Source organism: Harpia harpyja, chromosome 6 (genome assembly GCF_026419915.1).
Source record: "Harpia harpyja isolate bHarHar1 chromosome 6, bHarHar1 primary haplotype, whole genome shotgun sequence".
NCBI classification, from domain to species: domain Eukaryota; kingdom Metazoa; phylum Chordata; class Aves; order Accipitriformes; family Accipitridae; genus Harpia; species Harpia harpyja.
The window spans coordinates 2,126,607-2,149,647 of record NC_068945.1 but is presented as its reverse complement, the minus strand read 5'-3'; the positions used below and the strand labels follow the sequence as shown (position 1 = coordinate 2,149,647).

At 42.7% G+C, this 23,041-nt stretch overlaps 1 protein-coding gene across 10 annotated transcripts in view; it reads right to left on the bottom strand.

Annotated features, from left to right (window-relative positions):
* PRR5 (proline rich 5) overlaps positions 1-23,041 on the bottom strand; it is a 94,740-nt gene that overhangs the window by 33,165 nt on the left and 38,534 nt on the right. For 5 of the 10 annotated variants that reach the window (XM_052789870.1, XM_052789869.1, XM_052789871.1 and 2 more), the window contains 4 exons: positions 22,046-22,311; positions 11,396-11,476; positions 4,766-4,814; positions 4,016-4,073 (listed from right to left, as the gene is read on the bottom strand). In XM_052789870.1, coding sequence (XP_052645830.1) covers positions 4,016-4,073; positions 4,766-4,814; positions 11,396-11,476; positions 22,046-22,176 — 319 coding nt within the window. In that variant the 5' untranslated portion in view covers positions 22,177-22,311. Of the gene's footprint in view, positions 1-4,015; positions 4,074-4,765; positions 4,815-11,395; positions 11,477-22,045; positions 22,312-22,376; positions 22,801-23,041 lie in introns of those variants that run through there. The other 5 variants (XM_052789876.1, XM_052789875.1, XM_052789874.1 and 2 more) reach the window with 3 other exon arrangements.

Below are 23,041 nucleotides of genomic sequence, written 5' to 3'. Positions count from 1 at the left end.
GTACAACCAAGCTGGACACCGAGTTCCTCACAGAACATTTTGTAAAACAGAGGCAAATGCAGGAGCCGAGATCTACTGCAGAGGAAGTCTGGCTTGATCACTAGATGCTGGCCTCAAATCCCTGTTCCCCAAGACAGCCTGTGTGACCTTGGGCAAGCTCTTCAGCATCCCTGTGCCCCTAACCCAACTATGAAAGGAGAGCAATGGCACTGTACCTCCACCAGCAAGTACTATGGAGATAAATACATCAATGATTATGAGGCATTCAGACAAGACAATATGACTTATCAGGAAGCAAATTCAATAGCAATCAATCAATATTACAATTGGTTTCAGAATCAGATACTATTCTTAATTTTTGTATTACAGCATTACTTAGGGCCTCAGCCAGGGAACATTTTCCCTAGAATTACACACATATCACAAAGAAACTGCATGAAAGCAGCTACACTCAAAGTTAGCCAAGTGCCAATCTTTATTATGGAATACTTTATCTCCCTGCATTTTTAAGCACATGACAAATAGCACCAGCTCTGGCCCATCTGCAACTCCTGAATTATTCCTGGGTTGATGTCTTTAAGTGCTTTCTGTGACAAATGTGGATCACCATGCTATACTGCAGCTGTTGGTTTGTGAACCACACCAAGGTCTTCGTTTCTGCACCACCAGGCAGGAGTTCTCTCTGTCCTACACACTCGTGCACAAGACTGAAAAGGGTGTTCTCGGTTTCAATTTTTTTAAAAATTTGTCTTGCATTAGTTCTAGTGAACAGAGCAGGGAATCAGGTTCAAAATTTCCTAGCAGCTGTAGCAGTAATAATAATAAATACTGTTGCATTATAACCTCCTTGTACTAGTGTCTAAAACACTAAAGTGTTTCAAAGATATAAATCTGATCATGAAGGAGAAGCCCAACCACTCTATGCCTTGAGGGCAGAGTTTTAAAAAGAGTTAAATACATTAGCTGCCCACAAGTTGAGGTTAAGTGGAAACTAAGCCCTTACAAATTTGGCTCCAGATGTGGGTGCTGAACATTGGTCCTTTTCAATCTTGCTGCTAGAATTGCATGAAGTCAAATTACCCTGTTGAGATTAATACGTCTTTACTGTCACACACTCCTTTCACCTTGTGGGCAGCTTGTTTTGTGAAGTGATGGATTTCTGTACAGCAGCTCAGAAAGGCTGCAGAGTTAACTGCCTTTTGCCAGGCAGGCCTTTTACTGAGGGCTGTGGAAGAATTACTACGGTTTGTTGATCATGAGCATCTTTCACACAGAAGAACGCGACTTCCGTGTCCTTTCAAGAACATATTTGTTTTACTGTAAGGCAAAGATCCCTGCATTTACCACAAGCATTTGCTGGATTCCAGGAAGCGGGGTTACTCTAAATACTCATTTTAATGAAGCACAATATAGTCAATTTTGTATGACATAAAAATGCATGTAGTACTTTTCACAGTGCTTCTAAAAGCTAGTTGAAACTCCTGAAATAAATGTAAGAATAAAAATTATCATTTCAAAACAAAAGCTAAAATTTTCAAAACCTCCTGCAGGACAAAAATGCTCCAAAGTGTGCCCTGAAGTGATCTTTTTCCTATTTTGAAAACTTCAACACCAACTGGATAGGGAAACCCAAACCATGGGATGTATAGGACAAACTGAGATTTGAGGGCAGGACGGCTGCTGCTGCAGACCCAGGAAGGGAGCCCTGCTCAGAATGGGAGTTCCCAAGACTACCATGCTCCCGGCTTTGCCTTGGATGTTTTGGGAGCCAGGGAGTCACTGACTATGGGATGGACTCTGGGGTGCTGCTACCTCTGCTGCCAAAAGACCCAAATTCCAGCCTTGGAAACTCACATCCTTCAGCAGCTCCCCAGGCAAGCTAACAGAAAGCTATCTGTCACAAAGACCCCTGGCTCTGAATGAGCCTCCTAAATTACAGCTACCCTCCCGTAACTAGCCAGTCTTAGTGAGCTGACACTTCCAAGGACGCACTTGAAAAAACATGATCGATTTAATCCTCACCTTACCAGCATTTCTGACCATATTTTAAGGGGTAACCTCAAAGTGATACACCAAATTCAAAACCAAAATAAACTTAACAGCTTGCTGAAATATTTTTATTTGCCAAACATGCTCCTACATTTGAAAGCCATTTAGTGGTCTCACATATCAATTTCTCATCTCAGCTTTGATCTCAAACATCAGAGAGAGTATTTTTTTTATTTTCAAGCTAGTAAAACCAGAAAAAAAGGGGTTGGACTTTGGTAGGTCTCTGCATCCAATTTGCTGATTTGATACTTAGAAACCAACTTCCTTTGTGATTTACAAAGCAGCTATGAAGGCCTCGAGATCCTTACAGCTCCCCTTGTGCTCTCCAAGCTGTTATTTTATATAACTGAGGAATTCTCTGTTCAGCTTAGAAGAGTTTGGGTACTTTTGGGGGGTATTTTTTTAATGTGAAATTGGTTCTCTTTTTGCGGTGTTCGGAGCTATTGTCTTTTCACCAGAAAAGCTGGGTCCCATAGAACCATCTTAATCTATCAACTGTACTGTCAGTAATGAAAGGTTACATTTAGGATTTATAGATAGCTGAAAGTAATGGAAATGGTTATCTCCAGGCTACTGCTTAAACAGTATATTTAGACTAAATGGTATTATGACTGCAACTTTGGAAAAGGAAAGACGCATTTCTTTAAAATTGCCTCGACTCCCCAAAGATCTTCAGACTGTTTAAATGGGTAATCATTCTTGAAGATACTCCGAAACCGTTTCACCCTCTGATGGTGTATGCCTACATCTAGGACAAAACAGCATCTTTAACAGAACATCTAAATGCCACACAATAGCATAGGACACGAAATGAAGGTGTCTGTAAAATGACACATCAGGTGGAGGTTATCCTTGATGTTTATTTCCGTAAGGTGACACCTCCAGAAGGTGCAGACAGACAAATGGAGGCTTGACTGTAAAAAAGAAGAGACAGTGTCTGACCTCGTTTATGTAAGCATGAATCCACAATAACTCTTAAAACAACCTACAGCATTATTTTGGACTTAGCCAGACACTTCAACTAACTGGGATCTTAGTGCTTATTTTTTTGTTTATTAAGATATCTCAGTCTATTTTTCCACTTTTCCTTAACATTGAGCAGGTTATAATTGAAGGAGAAGGAAGTGTCCACGCTGGAGGTAACCTTTCCCTTACTCCCTTGATGCTGCTCTAGGCAATCACCTCTCCTTGATGAAAGCCAATGGGACCCTGTCGTGGTTTAACCCCAGCCAGCAACTAAGCACCACGCAGCTGCTCGCTCACTTCCCCCGCCTCCCACCCAGTGGGATGGGGGAGAGAATCGGGGAAAAAAAAGTAAAACTCATGGGTTGAGATAAAGCAAGTTTAACAGAACAGAAAGGAAGAAAATAATAATAGTGAAAATAATAATAGTAACAACAATAATAAAAATAATAAAATAATTGGAATATACAAAACAAGCGATGCACAATGCAATTGCTCACCACTCGCCAACCGATGCCCAGTTAGTTCCCACACAGTGATCCCCCCAGGTCAACTCCCCCCAGTTTATATACTGGCCATGACGTCACATGGTATGGAATACCCCTTTGGCCAGTTTGGGTCAGCTGTCCTGGCTGTGCCCCCTCCCAACTTCTTGTGCCCCTCCAGCCTTCTTGCTGGTTGGGCATGAGAAGCTGAAAAATCCTTCCCTTAGTATAAACACTACTTAGCAACAACTGAAAACATCAGCATGTTACCAACATTCTTCCCATATGAAATCCAAAACATAACACTATACCAGCTACTAGAAAGAAAATTAACTCTATCCCAGCCGAAACCAGGTCAGAACACCAAGGCAAGACACAACAACAGGCTGCAAGAATGAATTGATACAGCTAATCCATAGTCCTGGGAAGATGGGGGGGAAAGCATCACACTGCCCCCAGAATACATTTGCTAAAACTCTTGTGACAGATGTAGGTAGTCATGCTAAAATCCAAGTTACCTTCATAAAACCGGATCTTGTCCCTTAGGATCACCATGCCTTTTGTGAGCAGCTGATTCTGTAAATAAAATATAGACTACCTTTACTTATTACTGTACTTCCCTACAGGCATCATATTTCACATTTTGTTCATTCTTAACTTTTGACAATGAAGGGGCTCTTTTATTTTAATGATCAATCATCAAAGGACTCCTCCTGTGTCCATCTTGCTTAAATCACTTGGGACACTTGTCAAATGATGATATAATCCCCTACTTCTTTCAGGATACAGCACATATTCTGTGCAGCAGAAAGTGCTTCTCAAACTTAAAATGGCTCACCCACAAAGCAGGTATTCTGTCTTAGAGAAGCCGAAAGAATACTGCTTCAATAGTGTGTAATTACTGCTAAATTTCTTTCCCATTAACTATACTACAATGAACTTAACTGGTTTACTCAGGAACTTAAATTTTAAGTTAAAAGAAACTGTCTGAAGTCTACTGAAAGACAGCAATGTCATACAGAAACTCAGTGACTACACAGATCTATTCCACGGCTTGGACTTTCACTATCTAACTGTGTATATATATATATATATATATATATAAAATCCAAATCCCATTAGAACATAAATGACAGAACACACAGAAGTCAGTGGACGTATCTGAATGGTTTCAAGGGTCTCTAGATCAGCATTTAGAGCGGGTGAAATGATTTTGCTCAGTAGCATATAACAAAATCTGATTTAAATGAAAGAAAGCACATGCCTACCTGTAGATATTCAGTGAAAAAGGATCCCAGTTCTGTTTTCAATAATTGCCTGTATTCAAAAGAATAAGAAAAGGATCTGTGTAATCAGCAAATCGTATTAGCTGTACACTGCATGGAAAAGGGGAAGTCACTAAGAGCAAAATATTTTCATATGAGCACAGAGCCTGTCAATAATGCCTAACTACAAGTAGAGCAAATGGGGCCAACAATACCAAGACTCCCAACCAGCATTTCTATGTGTTGAAAAGTAACTGCTGTGCTTTTAGATAGTTCAGTTGCACAAATACATATGAAAGGAAATTAAGATTTGATGAAAAGAGGATGTTTTCCATCCTACATATAATCCTTTTAAAAACACTTGACTTGTTCTCCTGCTGTGCCAGGGCTTCAGTGGCGCCTGGCACTGCAGACATGGGAGGACTCCTGGTGCTCTCTGCCCATCTGTGGGTCTGAGCCAAAAACCGAGCACATGTTCAGAGCCAAATCATCCCTCTCCTGCATAATGTCAAAAAAGAGCTGTGACAAAATATTTAGAGAGAAACCTGAAGCAGGATGGTATTCTGTGGGTTTTGTTGCAGGTGTGAAACTTGGCCAGTTTTCACTGAAAGGGTCACGATCTTCCACTCAGGAGACTCATGACAGCTGAAGTTTCCTACAGTTTCAGTGAAAAAGCAGGTAGGAATTTAACAGTTTAGCTCTGCCTTTCATGATTCCTCTACACTAAAACCTACAAAGCAATCTCACAGAGCAAACCAAACTGACATGCAAAAAAATTCCCACAGACGATCCTCAAATTCAGAAACTGAATTCAGCCCAATCTGCAAGCCTGATGTTTGTACCCAGGTAAAACTCACTACATTGCCAAAATGCTGTATGTCCTTCAAATCTCACACATTGGACACTAGATATATTTCTCTGCAGTCAGGTCACTATTTAGGTGCATAAATGAGAGCCTGGACCTTATAGAAACGTAACCCCAGCTGGGTTTTCTGAACACATGCAAATCTGGCCTGGAGCTCTTTTGAAAACCTGTCTCTGTGTGACCACCTCGGGTCCCATGAAGAAATGAAGTCAAATTCAACTTAAAATCTAAACACTGACTTCAATTAGGGTAGTTATGTAAATTATATATTCAGTAGCATGTTATCATCTATCCCTTTGGGTTATGTCTTTAACTAACAAATAACTAATTAATCAAATTTTTTAACTAGTAAACAAATACATGTCTGGTTTTAGAAGTCCACCATATCCCTATGCTCCATGAAAAAGTCTGCAGGAGTTGGATCTGATGTTTTTAACAGCACATGCTTCAGCACAGCCTCTTGGTATCTTCTGAAAGTTCAGGGAAAGGAGGAGCAGGTCAATCTTTAGGAGGCCGAAATACAGTATCTTATTTATTTATCCTTAAGCACATGTCCACACTGACCTCATAGCACCCTGTGGAAACACCCTAGGCATAAATGAAATCGAAAATAAACAAAAGGAAGGGGATTTTCAGATGCTCCTAAGCATCAAAATCCTTCTCAGCTAAAAACCTGATTAATTAAGATAAACTATCTCTGGACAAAAATTTCCAAAGCCAGCTCAGGCTTCAGCCATAGGTCTCTCATTGCCATGAATGGTCATTGTATGGCTAGCCCCCTTGGCACGCTGTTGCAACATATGGGAGAGGACAACCCTTGCAGTATCCTGAGACTCCATCCTGAATGGTACCCACTGACAAGCCCTTGGCAGGGGTTAAAACCCACCTCCCCCAAAGATCGTTAAAGTCTTAAAGCCTTAAGAGAAGACAATGAGTACAAGGATGCTATAGCCAAATCCTGCCATGCTCACTCAAAGTGGGAATTTACTGTCCAAGTGTTGTGATTCTTTTCTGGAATGCAGTGCAAGCAATGGCACTAAAGGTTTTTCTTACTTTGAACACAGATAAATAAACCATTTTTAGGTTAAAATAACAAGAAAGTAGCAGTTTTGAATTCTCCTATGATAGAAGCAATTTATTCCCAGATATCTCTTTGTGCCACTGTTTCAAAAAGTACTGATACTTTATGCTGACAGGTTTTGCTTAATTTTCTACCCTTTCCTCAAGCTAGAAGCTCTTTGAAGTCTAGTCTTGGATTCCTCTTAGTCTTGAACAGGTGATTTGCAAATACTTTCTCTTTTCATATTTCAGGTTCTAGTGATAATTCCTGTCATTTAGAGCAGGAAATACAAAGTTATGTTCTACTTATCCAATAACTAGCCCCCTGATAAAACAAAATCCCACCACATTTCCATTTTTTCTGCTGTGAATGAAGTAAACAACCAGCTTGTAGTTAATTATACGCACTGGACTGCATCACACCAATCAGCACTATGGCTACATTACCATCTCTGTTTACAGGGTACAACTGACAGCACAGTTAATGTGTCTTACTTTTTAAATCCCTAATAATACAGATACTTGATGCTACTTAATTAATTTCTAGTGAAATAAATAGTGAGGCCCTCAGGCCACATCAGAACACTGGTGTTTTATGTTCTCTGTATCCATATTCATGTAAAAGAGATCCACAACAAAACTGGATCCAAGACATTGCTTGCAATTTTTTTTTCATCCTTGCTTAATTTCCTTTAACAAAAATCAGTTAGGTTGTCACTTGTCACATCCTGGGTAATTCAGATTACTGAATAACCTTATCTAGATATATGGACATCATGGTGGAATCCCGGTAAAAATCTGATTAAGTCTAAAAGAGATCCCTGATCAGATAGCAGACCTTGTTTCAAGCACATCTGATGTTGAAGCCAGTGTTTTTGCACTCTTATGAAGCTTGTATATCATTGGTATCAGGTCTTCATTCCCTGTTTAATGACTTCAGAAATTAAGATAATAATATAAATTCACATAAAAAATGCTAAAGTAGCTCCTGACTTTTTTGTATCTTCCTGCTGTTGCTTCTTTGGTTCATTTTGAAAATAACTCTTGCAATATTATTCAGAATGGAAAGTCTAACACTGTATAATTCTGTTAAATAAATGAAGCAAATGGGAACAAGTGATTTTACTGGGTTTGAACTCTTGCTACAAAGGAGGAAATGCCACTAACATGTGCTTTGTTTGCATTAAGCCAACATCCTGAAACTCAGAAAAGAGACAGCTCTAAATATGTATTAGCTTTAATACAGGACATCCTGCTTCCACTATGTTTCCCTTTCCTTCTTTTTCTTCCTTGATTTACAAGTCGTGTAAATAAACACTTTGAAATGACATATGGTGCATGAAATGAAAAAGAAAAAACACTGTATGATTACTAATATCACACACACGTACCAACAGAAATACTAAACAGTAAGTGTAGGCATATAAATTTTTATTACCTGACTTTTGAATCAATCCCCTATTAAATCACCTAGTGAGGGCTCAGAAGTAGTAATGTACAGGCCATATACTGGTGATACTCGCAGTTACTGGAGTATCTTCTCACCACTTTACTGTACTGCATTAGCTTTAGCAGAGTTAGTCAGGAGCTACAGTAATATGAAAGAGACTGAAGTCACACACTGATTTTATTGGTAGTAGGGCTTCTGAGCGCTACGTAACTCTGTATTTAAGGCCACTTTCTAATGGCAGAGGAATGCAAGAATGGTGTCAAAAGCCATCGGTGTAAATGAGTAGCAGCTTTTATGAGCCAAACCTAGAAAAAAAGTAAGTGTTACTGTACAGATTTGTACCCACTGATGTTTTCTTAAATTATCAGTGCATACATAATCAGAGTTCAAAGCCTCAAGATGTGTGTTCAGAAAAGGAAGTTATACATATTTGTTTGCACATATGTGACATACAGTAGTTGAATATACGTGACATTTCTAAGTTAAAATGATGGTGTGCAAATATTGCGGGCATAACCTAACTGTTCAAATATTTACACTTGGTCTGTGAGTCAGCTTGGATATTCAAGGTTTAACTGTGAAAAGTATCCTAGAATCTGCTCTAATTAAAGTGGTAAAATAAAATAACTTCTTTTACTGTCCTGTAACTGTTGAAAAAGTTACTGATACTAGCCATTTACCTGAATGCTTCCACACTCAAATCCTGTCCAGTGGAAATAACGGCTATTTGTTTCCTTTTATTTATGTACTTGTGGGGAAAACGGATCTAAAACAATCCTGATGTTTAGGAATCAGATATTTTTGCATTCAATAATAACATTAACCCAAAGAAAGTTATTTTGAATTAAATAACGATAGTAATAAGTCAGGTATTTTTGGTATGTGTCAAATCAGTAATTTCTTAGTTAGGTTTTGAGCTGAATTTAAGTGAGGCAAAAGGGCTTTGGTTGCAAATAGTCAGGAGGCCCTAAAACGTTATTGACTGTGGTCAGCAGTAAAATGAAGCACACAGCAGGAGTGCAGTAGCTTCTGGAAAGAGGCCGTGGCTGGGCCTGTGAACACACATGTTTAAAAAAAATACCACTACCATGCTCTCCTCTAGAGACAGATCTTTTGGCTGTTGTGTCCTCTTCACCCACTTGCAGTTTTCTCATCTTAGCTTTTTTCTATGAATGAAGCAAGCAGGACACACACGAGAAGCTTCGCAAAAACAAATTCAGAGTTGTCAACTAGAGGATGGACAGCTTTTGGCAATAAATTAGAAGACTGTTCAGGCCAAGTAGGAGGCAAGAGGGAACAACCTCAAAACAGCAGTAGACAAGAACCAGTCTTGAAAGCCACGCTGCATCTTGCCAAATGCTCGCTCATCCCAGGAGAGTTATGCTGCTGATGCCTCGTTTACAACAGCAGCTTTCTAGCTCCGTCTAGATTTCACAATATTTTGTCCATCAGCTCAGGTATGAGTCACCAGGCGTTCCCCCCAAAGTGAGCGATCAGTCAAGATAACAACAAAGCAGCATTATCCTTACCCTAACAAAACCAGAAATGGGCCTATCATGCAGCAGCAAAGCCCATCATAAAATGCAAAAAAAAAAAAAATCAGTCTATTTGTAGTCAGCTTGCCTGTTCAGCTGCCTGGGATGTTGCAATAAATTCAACACAACTATATTAGCAAACATCATCATGGTGCAGGGTTTATACCCAGGTAAATGAAAGCAAAATCTGGGCACAATTCACCAAATAATATCTATCTATCTTCTATTTGTTGGTTCATACAAGATTGTATTTGTCTCTGCCACATCAGCAGATAATTCTTCCTCTTCTGTCCCTCACCAGCAGACAAGCACCCTGAGGCAAATGCACTGGTCCAGGAAATCTTAGCCCAGAACTACCATTTTCTGTCATTCAGATAAAGCTGAAGAATCCTAACTGCACTTACAGTAATAACAATCAACCATTATTCCAATAACTAACTGAAAATGATTGATGGATCATGCTAACTGACAGCCATCCTAGAAAAGCTATTCTTTGTATGTCATTTTGTCCCCAGAGAAGTAAGAAATAACTGGAGACTAAGTTTCTTTTAATTTCAAAAAGACAGAGAGAGAGGGAAAAAGAGAGCTCGCACGCCAAAACTCATTCACCTGGACTTCTCTGAAGATATGCCCACAATTAAAGGAACCAGACTGGGCCAGCTATCCCAGACTGGGAACCAGACAGGGACAGACAGTCCCAGAATATCTCGATATTCTGTGGATTTCGTCAGACTCCAGTGCCCAGACAGAGTGGGAATAAGCAGTAAGGGAAAGGGAATCACTGAGGCTCTTATCTGAAGGCAGCCAGGGAATGTAATAAGCTGTCTGTCTTTTCTAAGTGCAGCTTCTTTTCCACTATTTATTCTTCAAAGCCTTGGGACAAATTTCTAAAAGGAAATCTGCTACTTTGCCCTTGTCAGTGAGAGAGGGTTTAGTAAGTAATACTAAGTGCTAGAAAAAGTAGTAAAAACTGAAGTGCCATAAATCCAGATATCAGCTTATCTCTTGGTAAACATTTCTTTGCAAGTATAACTTAAATAACTCGAATGGTGGGGTTTTCACCTTATATATATATATATATATATTTATATTTTTTTTAGGAAAAAAAGTTCCCATTATGCATCTCACTGGTCTATATTTAGTCTGTTGCGAACAGCATCACCACAGTATGAGAAAGAAATAGGAACCTCAGTTCACTGTGCTGACAAGACAGCTTTATAACATCTACAGCATATTCAGCCTTTGCAGAAGAAGCAGCTAGATGTAAGGGACCACCAGGCAGGACATCTTTCCTTGCCATGTTGCACTGAGTGCTTGAAGGCTTTACATCCTCCATGTATGCAAGTGAAGCACCTCAGAGCTACGCCTGGAACCTATGAATGGGCAGCATCATTGCAGTGGAATAGGGCTGCATTACTAGAGGGGTCCAGGTTTTCCCTTCCTTAGTTTCAATCCAGTACATCAAGACAGACTCTGGAATAATCCATCCTCCTCATGGCTAAGCTCCTCCTCAACAAAAGGAGGAACCCAGCTCTCGCTACACAGCGAGGTGTCGACACACATCAGCAACAGCTATTCACTAAGGCCCAATTGACTAGATTGGTTGAAACTACAACTGGGGAAAAAAAACGTAATACTGCTGTAGAAGTTTTCAAATGCAAGTGCTAGCAAACAGTACTGTGAATGCTGGCTAATAACACCTTGCGTAGAGTCGAGTCTCTTACCTGACTCCTTCATTGAGGTTGTAAAGTTCATGGTCTGGGAGACCCTTACGCTGGAACACCGCTATTACTCCATTGTGGATACTGAAAGAGGACATTAGGAGTCATTAGCACCTGATCACATTTTAGAAGGGTATCACTTCCACAATAAGCCTAACATCTCTGCCTAGACACTGCAAGACCTTTTTAAAAGTCATAGATGACTTCTGGTACCCCATCCCAGATGCCTTAAAGGGAATTATTGCCTAGAAAATAGATGACATCTTTGAAAATCAGTTCTTTTTGATTTGTTCCAACTCGGTAACTTCAACAGTTGCACATCTGAAATCAGTAATTTCAGAAAACTTAGGGTTATATATTTTAGGTACTTTAAGTATATTAAGTATAACTTTTAATATATTAAGTATATTTGAAGTATTTTAAAGTATATTTTTGTCTCTATGGCTCAGCACAGAGACAATTAACAGCCTCACTACGAGATCAGTGATGATATTCCTGGCATTGTTGGCACATATTTGTCTGAGCTTTATCAATGAATCAGCATTTATCCAGGCTGGACACTATACCTGAAGTTTACCCCCAAATATAGCATCCCTTTACTAGAATGTAATCTCAAGAATGGTTAGTTCTTTAAAAATAAATAAATAAAAGAAACAATGTAACCAATTTCTCATTAATTTTCAAAAATTAAACAATAGAAAAGGGGCAATTGGTTACTAAGACTGTTTCCTATTACCACTTACTCATTTCTCAAAGATTTACGCTCTTGCTTCAGCTAAAGAAAAACTGAAACTTGCTGCACTGAAATAACAACAGGTCTAGAGTTTCTAAGGTGGACAGCGAGAGAGGCAGCAATGTGCTTGGCACAGGCCAACCATCTGTCCTACAAAAATGTTTCCTTTTCATTTTCAATGCCATTTGTAACTGTTCTACAAGCAGATGTTGCTTAGAGGTGGTGACTTTCTGCTGCAATGAGATGCAACCAAAGACAGGATTGAGACCACAAAATTCTCTAGCTCAACAGAAAGTCACATACCCAATGCTGTCTGTCCCTGGGGTGTATGGCCACCAGCCCCATAAATTCTAGGATGCTGAATGGCAAAAATGTACCAGGTACTGCAGGTATCTGGCAATCCACGTGCTTAGCAGGGGTGCTTATTGGTCCCATGAACTTAAAAAGACTGCACCTCAAAGGGTTACTGAAATGAGTATGGGCTTCAAAACAAAGCTCTGAAATGCTCCTGAAATACACCTGACACAATTAGCATGATGACACATCAGCCTAAATCACTGAGCTTAAGTCTGAGGACAAAGGTAAAGAAATGCCAGTGAAAGGTGAGACCAAACCTGTTCCAGCGTTAGTAGAAGGGAGCAGAAGTCTCCTTCCCCTTCCCCAACGCAGTGCCACCTTTTATAGCCTCACAGCTTTGACTCCAAAAGGAAAGATGACTCACATGGCCCCCCTCCATCTGTCAGGTCATCCCCACTCCTCCACTCTTGGGACTGCTTGGCAATTTCTACCACATTTAACTATGGAGTAGAAGTCCCCAAAACATAAAAGCCTTTTAGCTTTCGGCTGGGGTAGAAGGAGCATCTTTTAGTGACCAAAAACGTACTGTAGGGTGAGCTCAGCCTTTATTCCACATACACAAGAGATGCTTTAGTTTCCTGACGCTAGCACACAAGAAAGCAGCCTTTATCTGCTGCACTGCTCTACTGCTGCTACTCAATTTCCGATATGACTGCTTTTACTGAAATGACCATCCCCACCGCTGGCAGTGACTGCAAGTTATTTCATTTCTGTCTGACTCAGTTACCCCACGTGTAAAATAAAGATGATGACACTGACCACTAAAGGGTATTTTAAGATGTATTTATGAAAATCATAACAAAAGCAATGAGCGTGATTATCAGTAGCAGTATTAAATGTCATCATTGTCACTGGATTTTTCTTCTTCCCTCACAATCCTACTAATCGCAAAGGGAAAATACAGAATTTGGCACAGGGCTCTTCCTATTTGAGGTTGCACCCGAGAAGGGGAGATGACACCTTAAGGCATATTACAAAAAACACAGGGCAGAAGTCTTCCCGCTCTGCACCATCTCCCTGGGTGTCTCTCATTCTGCATGCCACCTCTCAGCCTATACTCAGCAGGAGCAAGGAACAGCAACAACCAGCCTTGGGGAGACTCCAGAGGTGTATTTAGGAGCCACTGAACTGACTCTCACCCCTAGAACATCTACTGAAAAGACCTTCCAAGAATGAGAAGCTACAGCATGCACATGCCTCCTGGGGATTTGGTTTTACCAGTGACTCTGCAATATCATTTTTCAGAGCTTTACAGCTGACCTCCCCCTGCTCACACTGCACTGGAGTCTGGTGCACGGGAGCAGCAACCACCTTTGGAGCTCTGGAAAGCAAAACCAGGACCAGATTTGCCCATCCTGAAGGTACCAGGATTTGGGGTTGCCATGTCTAGTGAAGAAGATCTAAAGGTGATACCTGTTTCTAAGGTCTCCAGAGGGAGGAAGCCTGATTCCTGCTGGCAGACAAGCTGGGTCAGCTCTGGCCTGGTGCCAGCTCCAGGGCCAGACCTAGCCACATGCAGCTGCTCCCGCTGCAAGGGGATGTGACTGCAGGCGCTATGCCAGGTGGCAGTGGAGTGTGCCTGGGGACCTCAAGCACCCACGTTAAACGTTCCCAGGTCCACGGTAGGGCAAACCCTTTCTGTGCTTGCTGGGAGCAGAGGAATGGGCTGGAAGGTAAACCCAACACTATTCACTGAGAGATTCGAAATGCAGGCACACAACAACGCTGAACAGCAAAGAGATGCACTGTTAGAAAAGCTCAGCCATGTTCATCTGTGGAAAAAGGAAATTAAAAGTGCAGGTAAAGGATATGACCCACTGTAGAGAAATGCACAAGCAGATAAAAATAGGAACCGTTATCCTCTTCTCTTTTGCTCCTCTGATGACGTTTCCAAGGCATTAAGCACTACCCCCACCACGGTGGTCCCTCCTTCCCCCCTACACCCACATGCACAGACATACACTCATGATCTAACCCAACTTATTTTGGCTGGCTCAGACAGACACACTCAATTTACGATTATTTGAAAATTGGCAGCTAAATGTCTCTGGTATACAGTGAAGCGACTTGGGTATTTTAATATTATGAGTAATATGTGAAGTACGATTAATGTAGTGAATAAAACAAGCAGTCTTTACACGCTCTTCTGATTCGGAAATGAACTTTGCAATGTTCCCTGCCAGCCTTCTGCAGAGAAGAATGACTAAATATCTCTCCTAAAAGTCAACATGCTCTCTCTCCTTCTCTCTGGCACTCCTTTCTAAATGAGGGGGGGGGTTTCTCTTTCCAGCTTAACAGGTCCATTATTATTCCTCAAAGAAGAGAGAGAGCAAGCTTTTTTTAAGAAGAACTAAGGGGACAGGTTGTGAGCATTTAAGTTATTGCCTGTGTAGTAGAACTGCACGTACATAGAACATCCTAGCAGTGGTCTTTTAATCTGCTTGGGATCTCCCATGTAGTGAGGGACAACTGCCTTGTCTGGAAGACAAGTCTTGGCCCTGCTACATTGACCACCTGCCTTTCCTTCCCATCGCAGACAGCAGTGCTTGCATGCAGGGTGCAGGCATACAGTCCCAGGCTGCAGGTGACGTGGGAATACCACCATAATCTGGTCCTCCATACTTGCTCAAGAGGCAACAAAGAGGAATCAGAATAACCGGGATGCTACCAGTGGCATAAGTTGGTGTCAGGATAATAAAAAGCTAGCTTAAATCTTCTTAGCTTCCTTAAGCTAATGAAAAAAACAAACCCAACCCTTGCTTAAATCAAAGTAATGCTATGGTTTCTATAATGAGTGATTATTTAAAAGGGTTTAGTCAGAATGGTACAACTTTTTGGTGTAAAGAAAATCTGAGCTGCTGCTTACACACAGAAGTCCTGCAAGATGCTTGAGGTGGGTGGATCACCTTTACTTGTGCCTGTGACCAGGCTCCACTAAGGTTTAAGTCAATAATGTATGTAATTAAACTTATATTTTAATAGTTAATCTGAACTGAAAATGCCTTGTAAACTCCCTTCTGTAACTCTTTTACAACATGAAAGTTAATAATGGGTGCACTCATGCACAGATATTACTCTGAACACCTTGCCTATAGTTGCTGTACATGTAAATGTGTGCACAAGAACACAGCACCGCAGAGACAAAAAAGACCCCAAAAGAGCCCCCCAAAAAGGTCAGTTCCTGAATTGCCCATACTCAGTACTGAGTAAGGTTCCAGTTTCCAATCAAGACCAGACCTCACACTGTATGTCCAGGGTTATAAACGCTTCTGGTTTGCTATATTGTACCAACAGACTTATTTTCCACAGAAGTGCAGAACCTCCTACTCCTGCAGCACTGCACTTTCTCCTACTTAAGAAAATAAGCAATTTCCAGTGTTCCCCCGCCAGTATCTTCTGCTGGAACAAGGGGGACCTGGAAGCCCTGTGCACCTGAGCAGTGCACCTTTGAAACAAGCTACAGCCACCCTCACACTGTGAGAAAAGGCAAATCTCTGAGTTATGGGATTATGGCATTTCTTGAAAGTGCAACACCAATTCATTACCCATCTCCTCAACTGGTATGAATTGAGGTAAACTGCTGTGGCAGTATTACTTAACCTGAGTCTGAGCACTAAGATATATTGTGCAGGCACCTTTCCATAAAAACATATGCCATGGGTCACTCTTTGCCTGAAGACTATAGCTAGAAGAAAATATTTTGAGAGACCAGCAGCAGGGCAGAAAGAAGCCTGGGAGGAGGCTTCCCATGGGTCAGTGGGTGGGCAGGGAAGAGAGAAGCATGGTTAGAGCAGGCTGGCTGTGGGAGGGGAAATCAGGATGGGAAAACTACAGAGACCAGGTGTTTGGGGGGGGGTTGCCTTTAGAATGAAGACAAAACATCAGATGGCTCCAGCAATGCATTGTACTTATCTATCCCACTGTGGCCACCGATTACCAAAAGAAAACTACCTACAGCCAAGGCGGCACTCAGAGCAACAAAAATCAACCCAGAAGCCTAAGTAACTTCACCTCTTTGGAGAGACTACTCATTCTAGATTTGCCCGATCCTCCAGAGGAGGTGGCAGCTCCAGGACTATTCAGCTGCCCGGAACGTGGGGAATGGCAGCTCCAGCACACACAGTGCAGACCTTCCCCACCATTTACTTCAGCACGAAAGGATCTGGAAGGTGTAAATGGCCAGAGCACAAAGATGGATGCTCGCTGACGGCGCTCCCAACCAGCCTAACAGCATGAGTGCCAAGATGGGGAGGGTGGGGTTTATTATTCTGATTTTTGCGTAATAGAAAGCCACTGCCTAAGTACCTCAATACCACCAAAACACACATTTCCCTTGAGCTGCTAGTTGTCCACCCAGGCACCACTGCCTTCAGTGGGTGGGAGGCTGGCTCCCTCCAGCACTGAAGTACCACGCACCCCTGTTCTTTCATTGACGTTTTTAAGAAGCCAAGAAAGAAAAACTATTGTGATTGAAACACTGTTTTCTGCCAGGTCAGGATCAGTTTTTCCACAGAGGTGAAGAACAGCTGCAAAGTTGGGCTCGCAAGTCTCTGTCTGAATCCTGACCTTCTGTTTGCTTTGACCATGGCCACGGCCCGCCCAGCTCTGCGTTTCCTGGCAAAGCATGTGGAGCGGCCCACGTTTTCATTCATGCACAGCACGCAGATAGTTTTGGTTCTCTAAAGCAGTCACTATCTTTGTATGCAAACAGCATGGGTGAAAATATCATGGCGTTTTTTATTTAGTGTTTGCAAATTCTCCCCTTTCCAGAGCTCCAGGTGAAGTCCATGAGCAAAAACAATGCTGTGTGAATAATCACATCCTGCGAGTATTGGATAGTTAAAGGCAACATTTTCATTTTCAAAAGGGACTAAGTGACTTACGGCACATTTCCTCTGGACAGTTATGGGAACACCTAATTAACCTGATATACTTGCATCAGAACCTCCTTGAAGACACCCTCACTCCAGAATAAAACCTCATTTTTTTGAATTAGCTTAATCCAGTCAGGAAGAGCCCATTTTCAGCACAGCTTCAGTCCAGCTGCAACTCCACAGGCTTTCCATGAGGCCTTGACCCTTTCAAAATAAGCTTGCGGCTGCTAGTTCACTTATGTTTCTGAAATTTCTATCCAAGGTAAAGCAATCTGCAAAGAGGGATAGGCTGCAATTACACACTGGGTCATACAAGTGAAAATAAGCTGGTCTGCAAAACTCTGTCTTCAAAGAGTTTGAGAGGCATTAGTTCACTAACTTTACCTACTATAAACATTACTCGTACATACGAAGAAGTTGAGACAGACAGGTGAAGGGACTTCCCTGAGGTGTTACTAAGAGTTAGTATCTCTACGGAGTACAGGACTAAGGAGATTCTGGCTTCCAAATATACCTGCATTCAAGCAAGTATAAATATGTCTGGAGGGCTATGGGGAGCAGCAATTCTCCACCACCACCACTTTCTATTACTGTAGTCAAGGCTGGCACGTGCTCCATGGTGCAGTGGTGCCTTGACCAGCTGGGAAGTCCCCTTTACCTCCCCATCCCTCCTCCCCACCCCACAGCTCAGCTCTCTGCCCCCCATGCATGCACATGGCCAAATGCTCCAAAGAGGGCTCCAAATAAAGGGTCAGTAAAAAGAAGGTGATTCTCAGACATGCAGAAATATTTCTAAATATTTCTAAATAAACACTGAATATTGGAAGAAAGAAAATTTCTGAGTAGAAGTCGTAGATAAATATGCTGTTCTGGAATGCTTTCTCCACTAGCAAAACCTCCCTGTGATCTGAAAAAATACTCATTTTTAATTAGAAGATGAAAAATGGTTCCCATGACTGTAAAAATTACTTTACAGCAAGTTATTGTGCTTATTACAACCCTGTAAAAATTAGCCCAAACCATAAAACTCTTTCTGATTCCATATGTCTCCTTGGATTTACTGCTGATCTCAATAAGGTCACAGGCACCTCATCTGTGTTTTCTTCGCCTTTTCTTTGCTATCTCCTACTCCTTCATGTTTCTATGAATTTTCCCCATTTTCTTATACCAAAGAGGATCTAAGTGCCTTTGACTAGAGGCTTTCCCACAGCACAACTCAGACAGTATCGGCTCCTGATTAGGCAGTCTGTGCTAGCTCAGTCAGAATGAAAACCTCGCGATGGATTTTATTTGCCCTGAGAGGGCCCCCCCCAGCTTGCAATCTCAAGATTAAAAACCCTAGGTTTCTCAGTCCAATTGGGTTAGTCAGCATTCAGCCCTCATTTTTTGCCTGAAGCAGAAAAGTGGGGGAGAAAAGGAATTGAAGACAATGCTAGTGAAAAAATCTAAGCTATTTTAATCCAATGCAAATTCTGTGAGCTGTAACGAAACTGTATTGTTCCACTATGTTGCTGTTGGTTGCTAGTTAACGTGCACTGCCGGTGTGTTGCTGTACAGATCTTTTGGGGTTCATGGGAAAGCAAGCTCAGAAAAAGCCGTGATATAAAGTCTAATTTGCATAATAGCAGACAGCAGCTCAGCACCGATTTCCCTTTCATCTAACAGTGTCGAGAAGTTTTACAGAATTTTAGTTTGGAGGTGAAGGAAAGTTATCAGGGAGGAAGAGACCTTCCTCGCTAGCACCGAGTGCTACGTGGCCCCTGCACACTGAACCCTGCTATTAGGCTCCTGCAGTTTGCCCTCCCCTGGTGTCAGAAAGCAGCAGGCATCCTCTGGTATAAACAGTCTGAGGCCTGAGACCCGCCTGAACAGAGCGGAGGTGGTGGAGGGGACGTCGCTGGGCAGCCAGACTGCAGCCACAGACAAGCCAATTGCAGAAGGGAAGCCGCACGGCCTCCTCAGAAAAAGCCCGCAGTGACAGAGCTGCTACCTTGCAGAAGACCCCACCGGCAGAACTGCAGCTCAGCAGCGTGTCAGCACGGTCCCCGGCAGGGCCAAGGCAGCATCCTCGCTCCACCTCAAAGGGCTGACTTTCAACAAAGTGCTATCAGTAGTCTCACGTGGGGCAAGGCCTGCCACGGGGTTGTGCTTTACCTTTCGCCGCATTGGTTTTGATGAACTTGGTTCAAAGCCTCTTTCAAAAGCAGATACGCACATGCCACACCCAGGCACAGCTGCTAACATTAGGCAAGAAACCAGCAGACATTTAAATATAGAACAGCCAGGCTTGGTGAGAGGCAAGAGCTCTGCTGGTGCATCTTGACTTCTTGATCAGCAAGCTCTTACGCTCAATATCGCACAGAATGAAACAGCACAGGCAATCCTTTCATTTGGGAGAACAAATATTCCCATAAACTTAAGTATGGTATGCTAGTCCTCTGTTGGGATGTTTTAATTTTGCAGGGGAAAAATAAAATACCTTCCACAGCCCAAGATTTTCAAAACCCACCCAAGATTTCTGGTGAGTCAAAGTTTAGGTGCCAAGTTTGCCACATCAACGTTACAGTCTCTCCAAGAGAGCTGAACACTGACTCCCTCAAGACCAGACCCTGTTACACATGCCAAGATGGGCATGCAATGGTGATAGGCAGAAGCTACAGCGGATAACTTTTTAATACAACTAATCCAATATCATTTAAGCCCTGGCTTTCCTGAGGATAAACTCCAGAGTGGATACAAGTCTTTTTGCACCTGAAAGAAGAATTACCCTCACTCTCTCTTCCACTCAGGAGAAAGCCTTGCACTATTAAATAAGAAATAAAGGGCCTTCCCTTTGCCCATGCAGTGCAACTGGCCCATAATCTGCAGTACTTGCCATAGCTTTAGGCAGCTGTTAGCGCAGACACGCAACGCCCACTTGACTTGCCACCGCAGGTAGCACCAGCCTGCCACCGCACAACAGCAGCCCTGCCAGCACTCCCAAGGCATTTCAGAGGCACGTGCCACCAAATGGCAGGGACGGCCCGGCGATCCCTGCACAGGGAAAAGGCAACCCACAGCAGGAAAGCATGGTTAGGCCCGAGTTCACGCTAAGCAGCGACAGGATGACTTGTGGACACCTATTCCAGGAAGAGGCAATGGGACAGTTGTCTAATCATTTGGATGAAATGTGCAGATGTCTAGCTTGCTGATCAGCAACCACTTCTGGCCAGAGCTATACCTGTCCTGTCCGAATTAAAAATAACAAACTCTTGCTCCGACTCACTTAGGAAAATCCTCTGGTTTGAAGATCAGCGGCCCCTAAGCCTGGAGCTCTCCCCCTCCCAGCAAACCCAGTGCCTGATCTGCTCTCCATTTGCATCCGCCTCCACAGCGCCCTCTCCGCAAGCAAGACCTGGAAACGCTAATCCCTGCCAACAAAAGCTGTCAGCACACCATCACAAAAAGGCTTTGGGGAACGTATTCTCTCACCTTGGTTCACACCAAGGAGTATCTTACTCCCTGCTGCTTCCCATGGGGCTACTGGCCAAATGAAGTCCCAACTGGCGCAAGCCAAGGTGGCCCAAACTAGCCTTTAATTACCACACCATCCAGACCTCGGGTGCAACTCTGGGTCATATGAATAGCACAATATTTGAACAGAAACTCTGACTTTTTCGTGACTGGTACGGTTTCAGTGCTTGTTGTGCTCATGGCATTCAAAAACTAATTCACGATGCAGACGTGAAACCACAAATCAAGTGGTGAGAGGGACAGAAGATGTGGCATTTTGTAATGCCTTTTTTTTTTTTCCCCTCAAAACTGAAATACCTTTAACAAATGTGTCTACAGTTCACTGGTATTTTTCTTCCTACAGCTGTACAGCCATATAATTATAAAACATTACGAATGACACTTTCCAAGCTGTGACCTAGGAGATGACATTTCATTTTCAAAAAGGACGTAAGAATATAATTCCTAACAACTTAGACCCAACTTTAAGAGTGTCACCAAAATGGTCATTAAGATGCTTTCTGAATATCTGTGCTAAGTGACACATTCAGAACAAAATGTTTGCATGAGTTTTTTTGTCAAACAGTAAGAAAATTCAAATGTATAAAGACAATAAAGGAAACAATCAGAGCTTATTTTTTCCCTGTCCAAAGTGCATGTGCTTGCATGCGCACATACACATACGCACAGACATACTTGTATTAATGTGAGTAAATTGAGTAGACTTTGTCATATCTGTATCAACAACCAGCAATATATATAGTTATGCGGGTAAAAATAATGTATTTTAATAGTTGCGTATATGTAATTTTTTTTTTAACTAAAATAAACCAAATTAACCTCGAATGAGAATATCTAGATAGACACAAAGACAAATTTGTAGCTGGACCCTGGGAAATAAGTCCTTGTCCGTCACAAGGAAGAGCAGGCTGAGCCATCTGCAGGAAGGCTCTTTGTTGTCAGCCTTCAGAGAAAGGTTAACAGTAACGGGAAAAAAGCTGCTCCCGTCTTCTACTTGAATGCAAACTCCAGTACATGTAACACGCTAACGCAGAAGCCCGACGTACTGTAACCTTGCTGAGCTGGGAGCAAGGCAGCCTAGCCTGCAAGCCGATGGAGCGGCTACCCGCACGTTAATCACGGCCGTGGGAGCATGGAGAGGCTGCAGGGGAGTCGGCACATCGTGCGAGACCTTACCTGTTCCAGGTAGCGTTGGAGCAGGCCCGTCGCTGCTGGGTCCCCCGCTCATCCAAGGCTGCCTGCTCTCTCTTGCCCAGATCACTGAGGCTGGGCGAACTCATGAACTTCAACCTGCGAAGAGTCCTCATGGTCAAATGTGTGTTTGCGCGTGGCAGCTACAGATACACCATCCTGTTTACACACACACACACGCAGCTGGAGCAGCGGCAGCAGCAGCAGCAGCAATGCGAGCAGTTCCCTCTGTTTGCTGTTCAAAAAAGAAACTTAAAAAAAAAAGAAGAGAGAACCAGTCTCTACGGAGCACACCTCTGCCAGCAAGAAAACAAACCTTTAATCAGATCAACTCTGACGTCATCAACTGTGGTTAATAATTTCTCCAGTCCTTTCAAAAAATCAAAGTCGAACTTCTGGCTGCTGCTGCAGCACTTTGAAGGGGCCCCTTGCAACCGCAGCTGCCCCGAGTACGAGGGCTTGCCCTCCCCCTGTCCCCGGGCACCACGACCCAGGAATCTCCGACCCAGGAATCTCGTTCAGCGCCGCCGCGGCAGTGGCGTGCTCCACCTGTCGTGGGAACTGCTCCGCTCCTCCAGCGGCTTGGGGGGGTCTGCTAGCATTTCTCAACCTCTCCCTCCTTCTCTCTGCACTCATAAATGGAAATGAAACTGGAGGGCAACGGACAGGAAAAAAAAACCACCCAAGCAACCAATACTGACGCGCTGAGACTTTATTGGAAAGTTTCATAACTGCCTGTGCCCTGCCACGTTACGACACTGCACACACGCGCTCTTGCTCCCTCACTCATACATATACATACGCACACTCCCGCACTCCCTCTCTGCCGTACACACACAGCGCAGCCTCACGGCTCGCTGCTTCGGCTGAAAGTGTCACATAAGCCACCAGACAGAAAGTATTCGCAAGCAACACAACTGCAGAATGAAAAATGCTGGTTTGGGTTTTAGCATTTGGAGGAGTTTTTGGTGGTGCATAGAA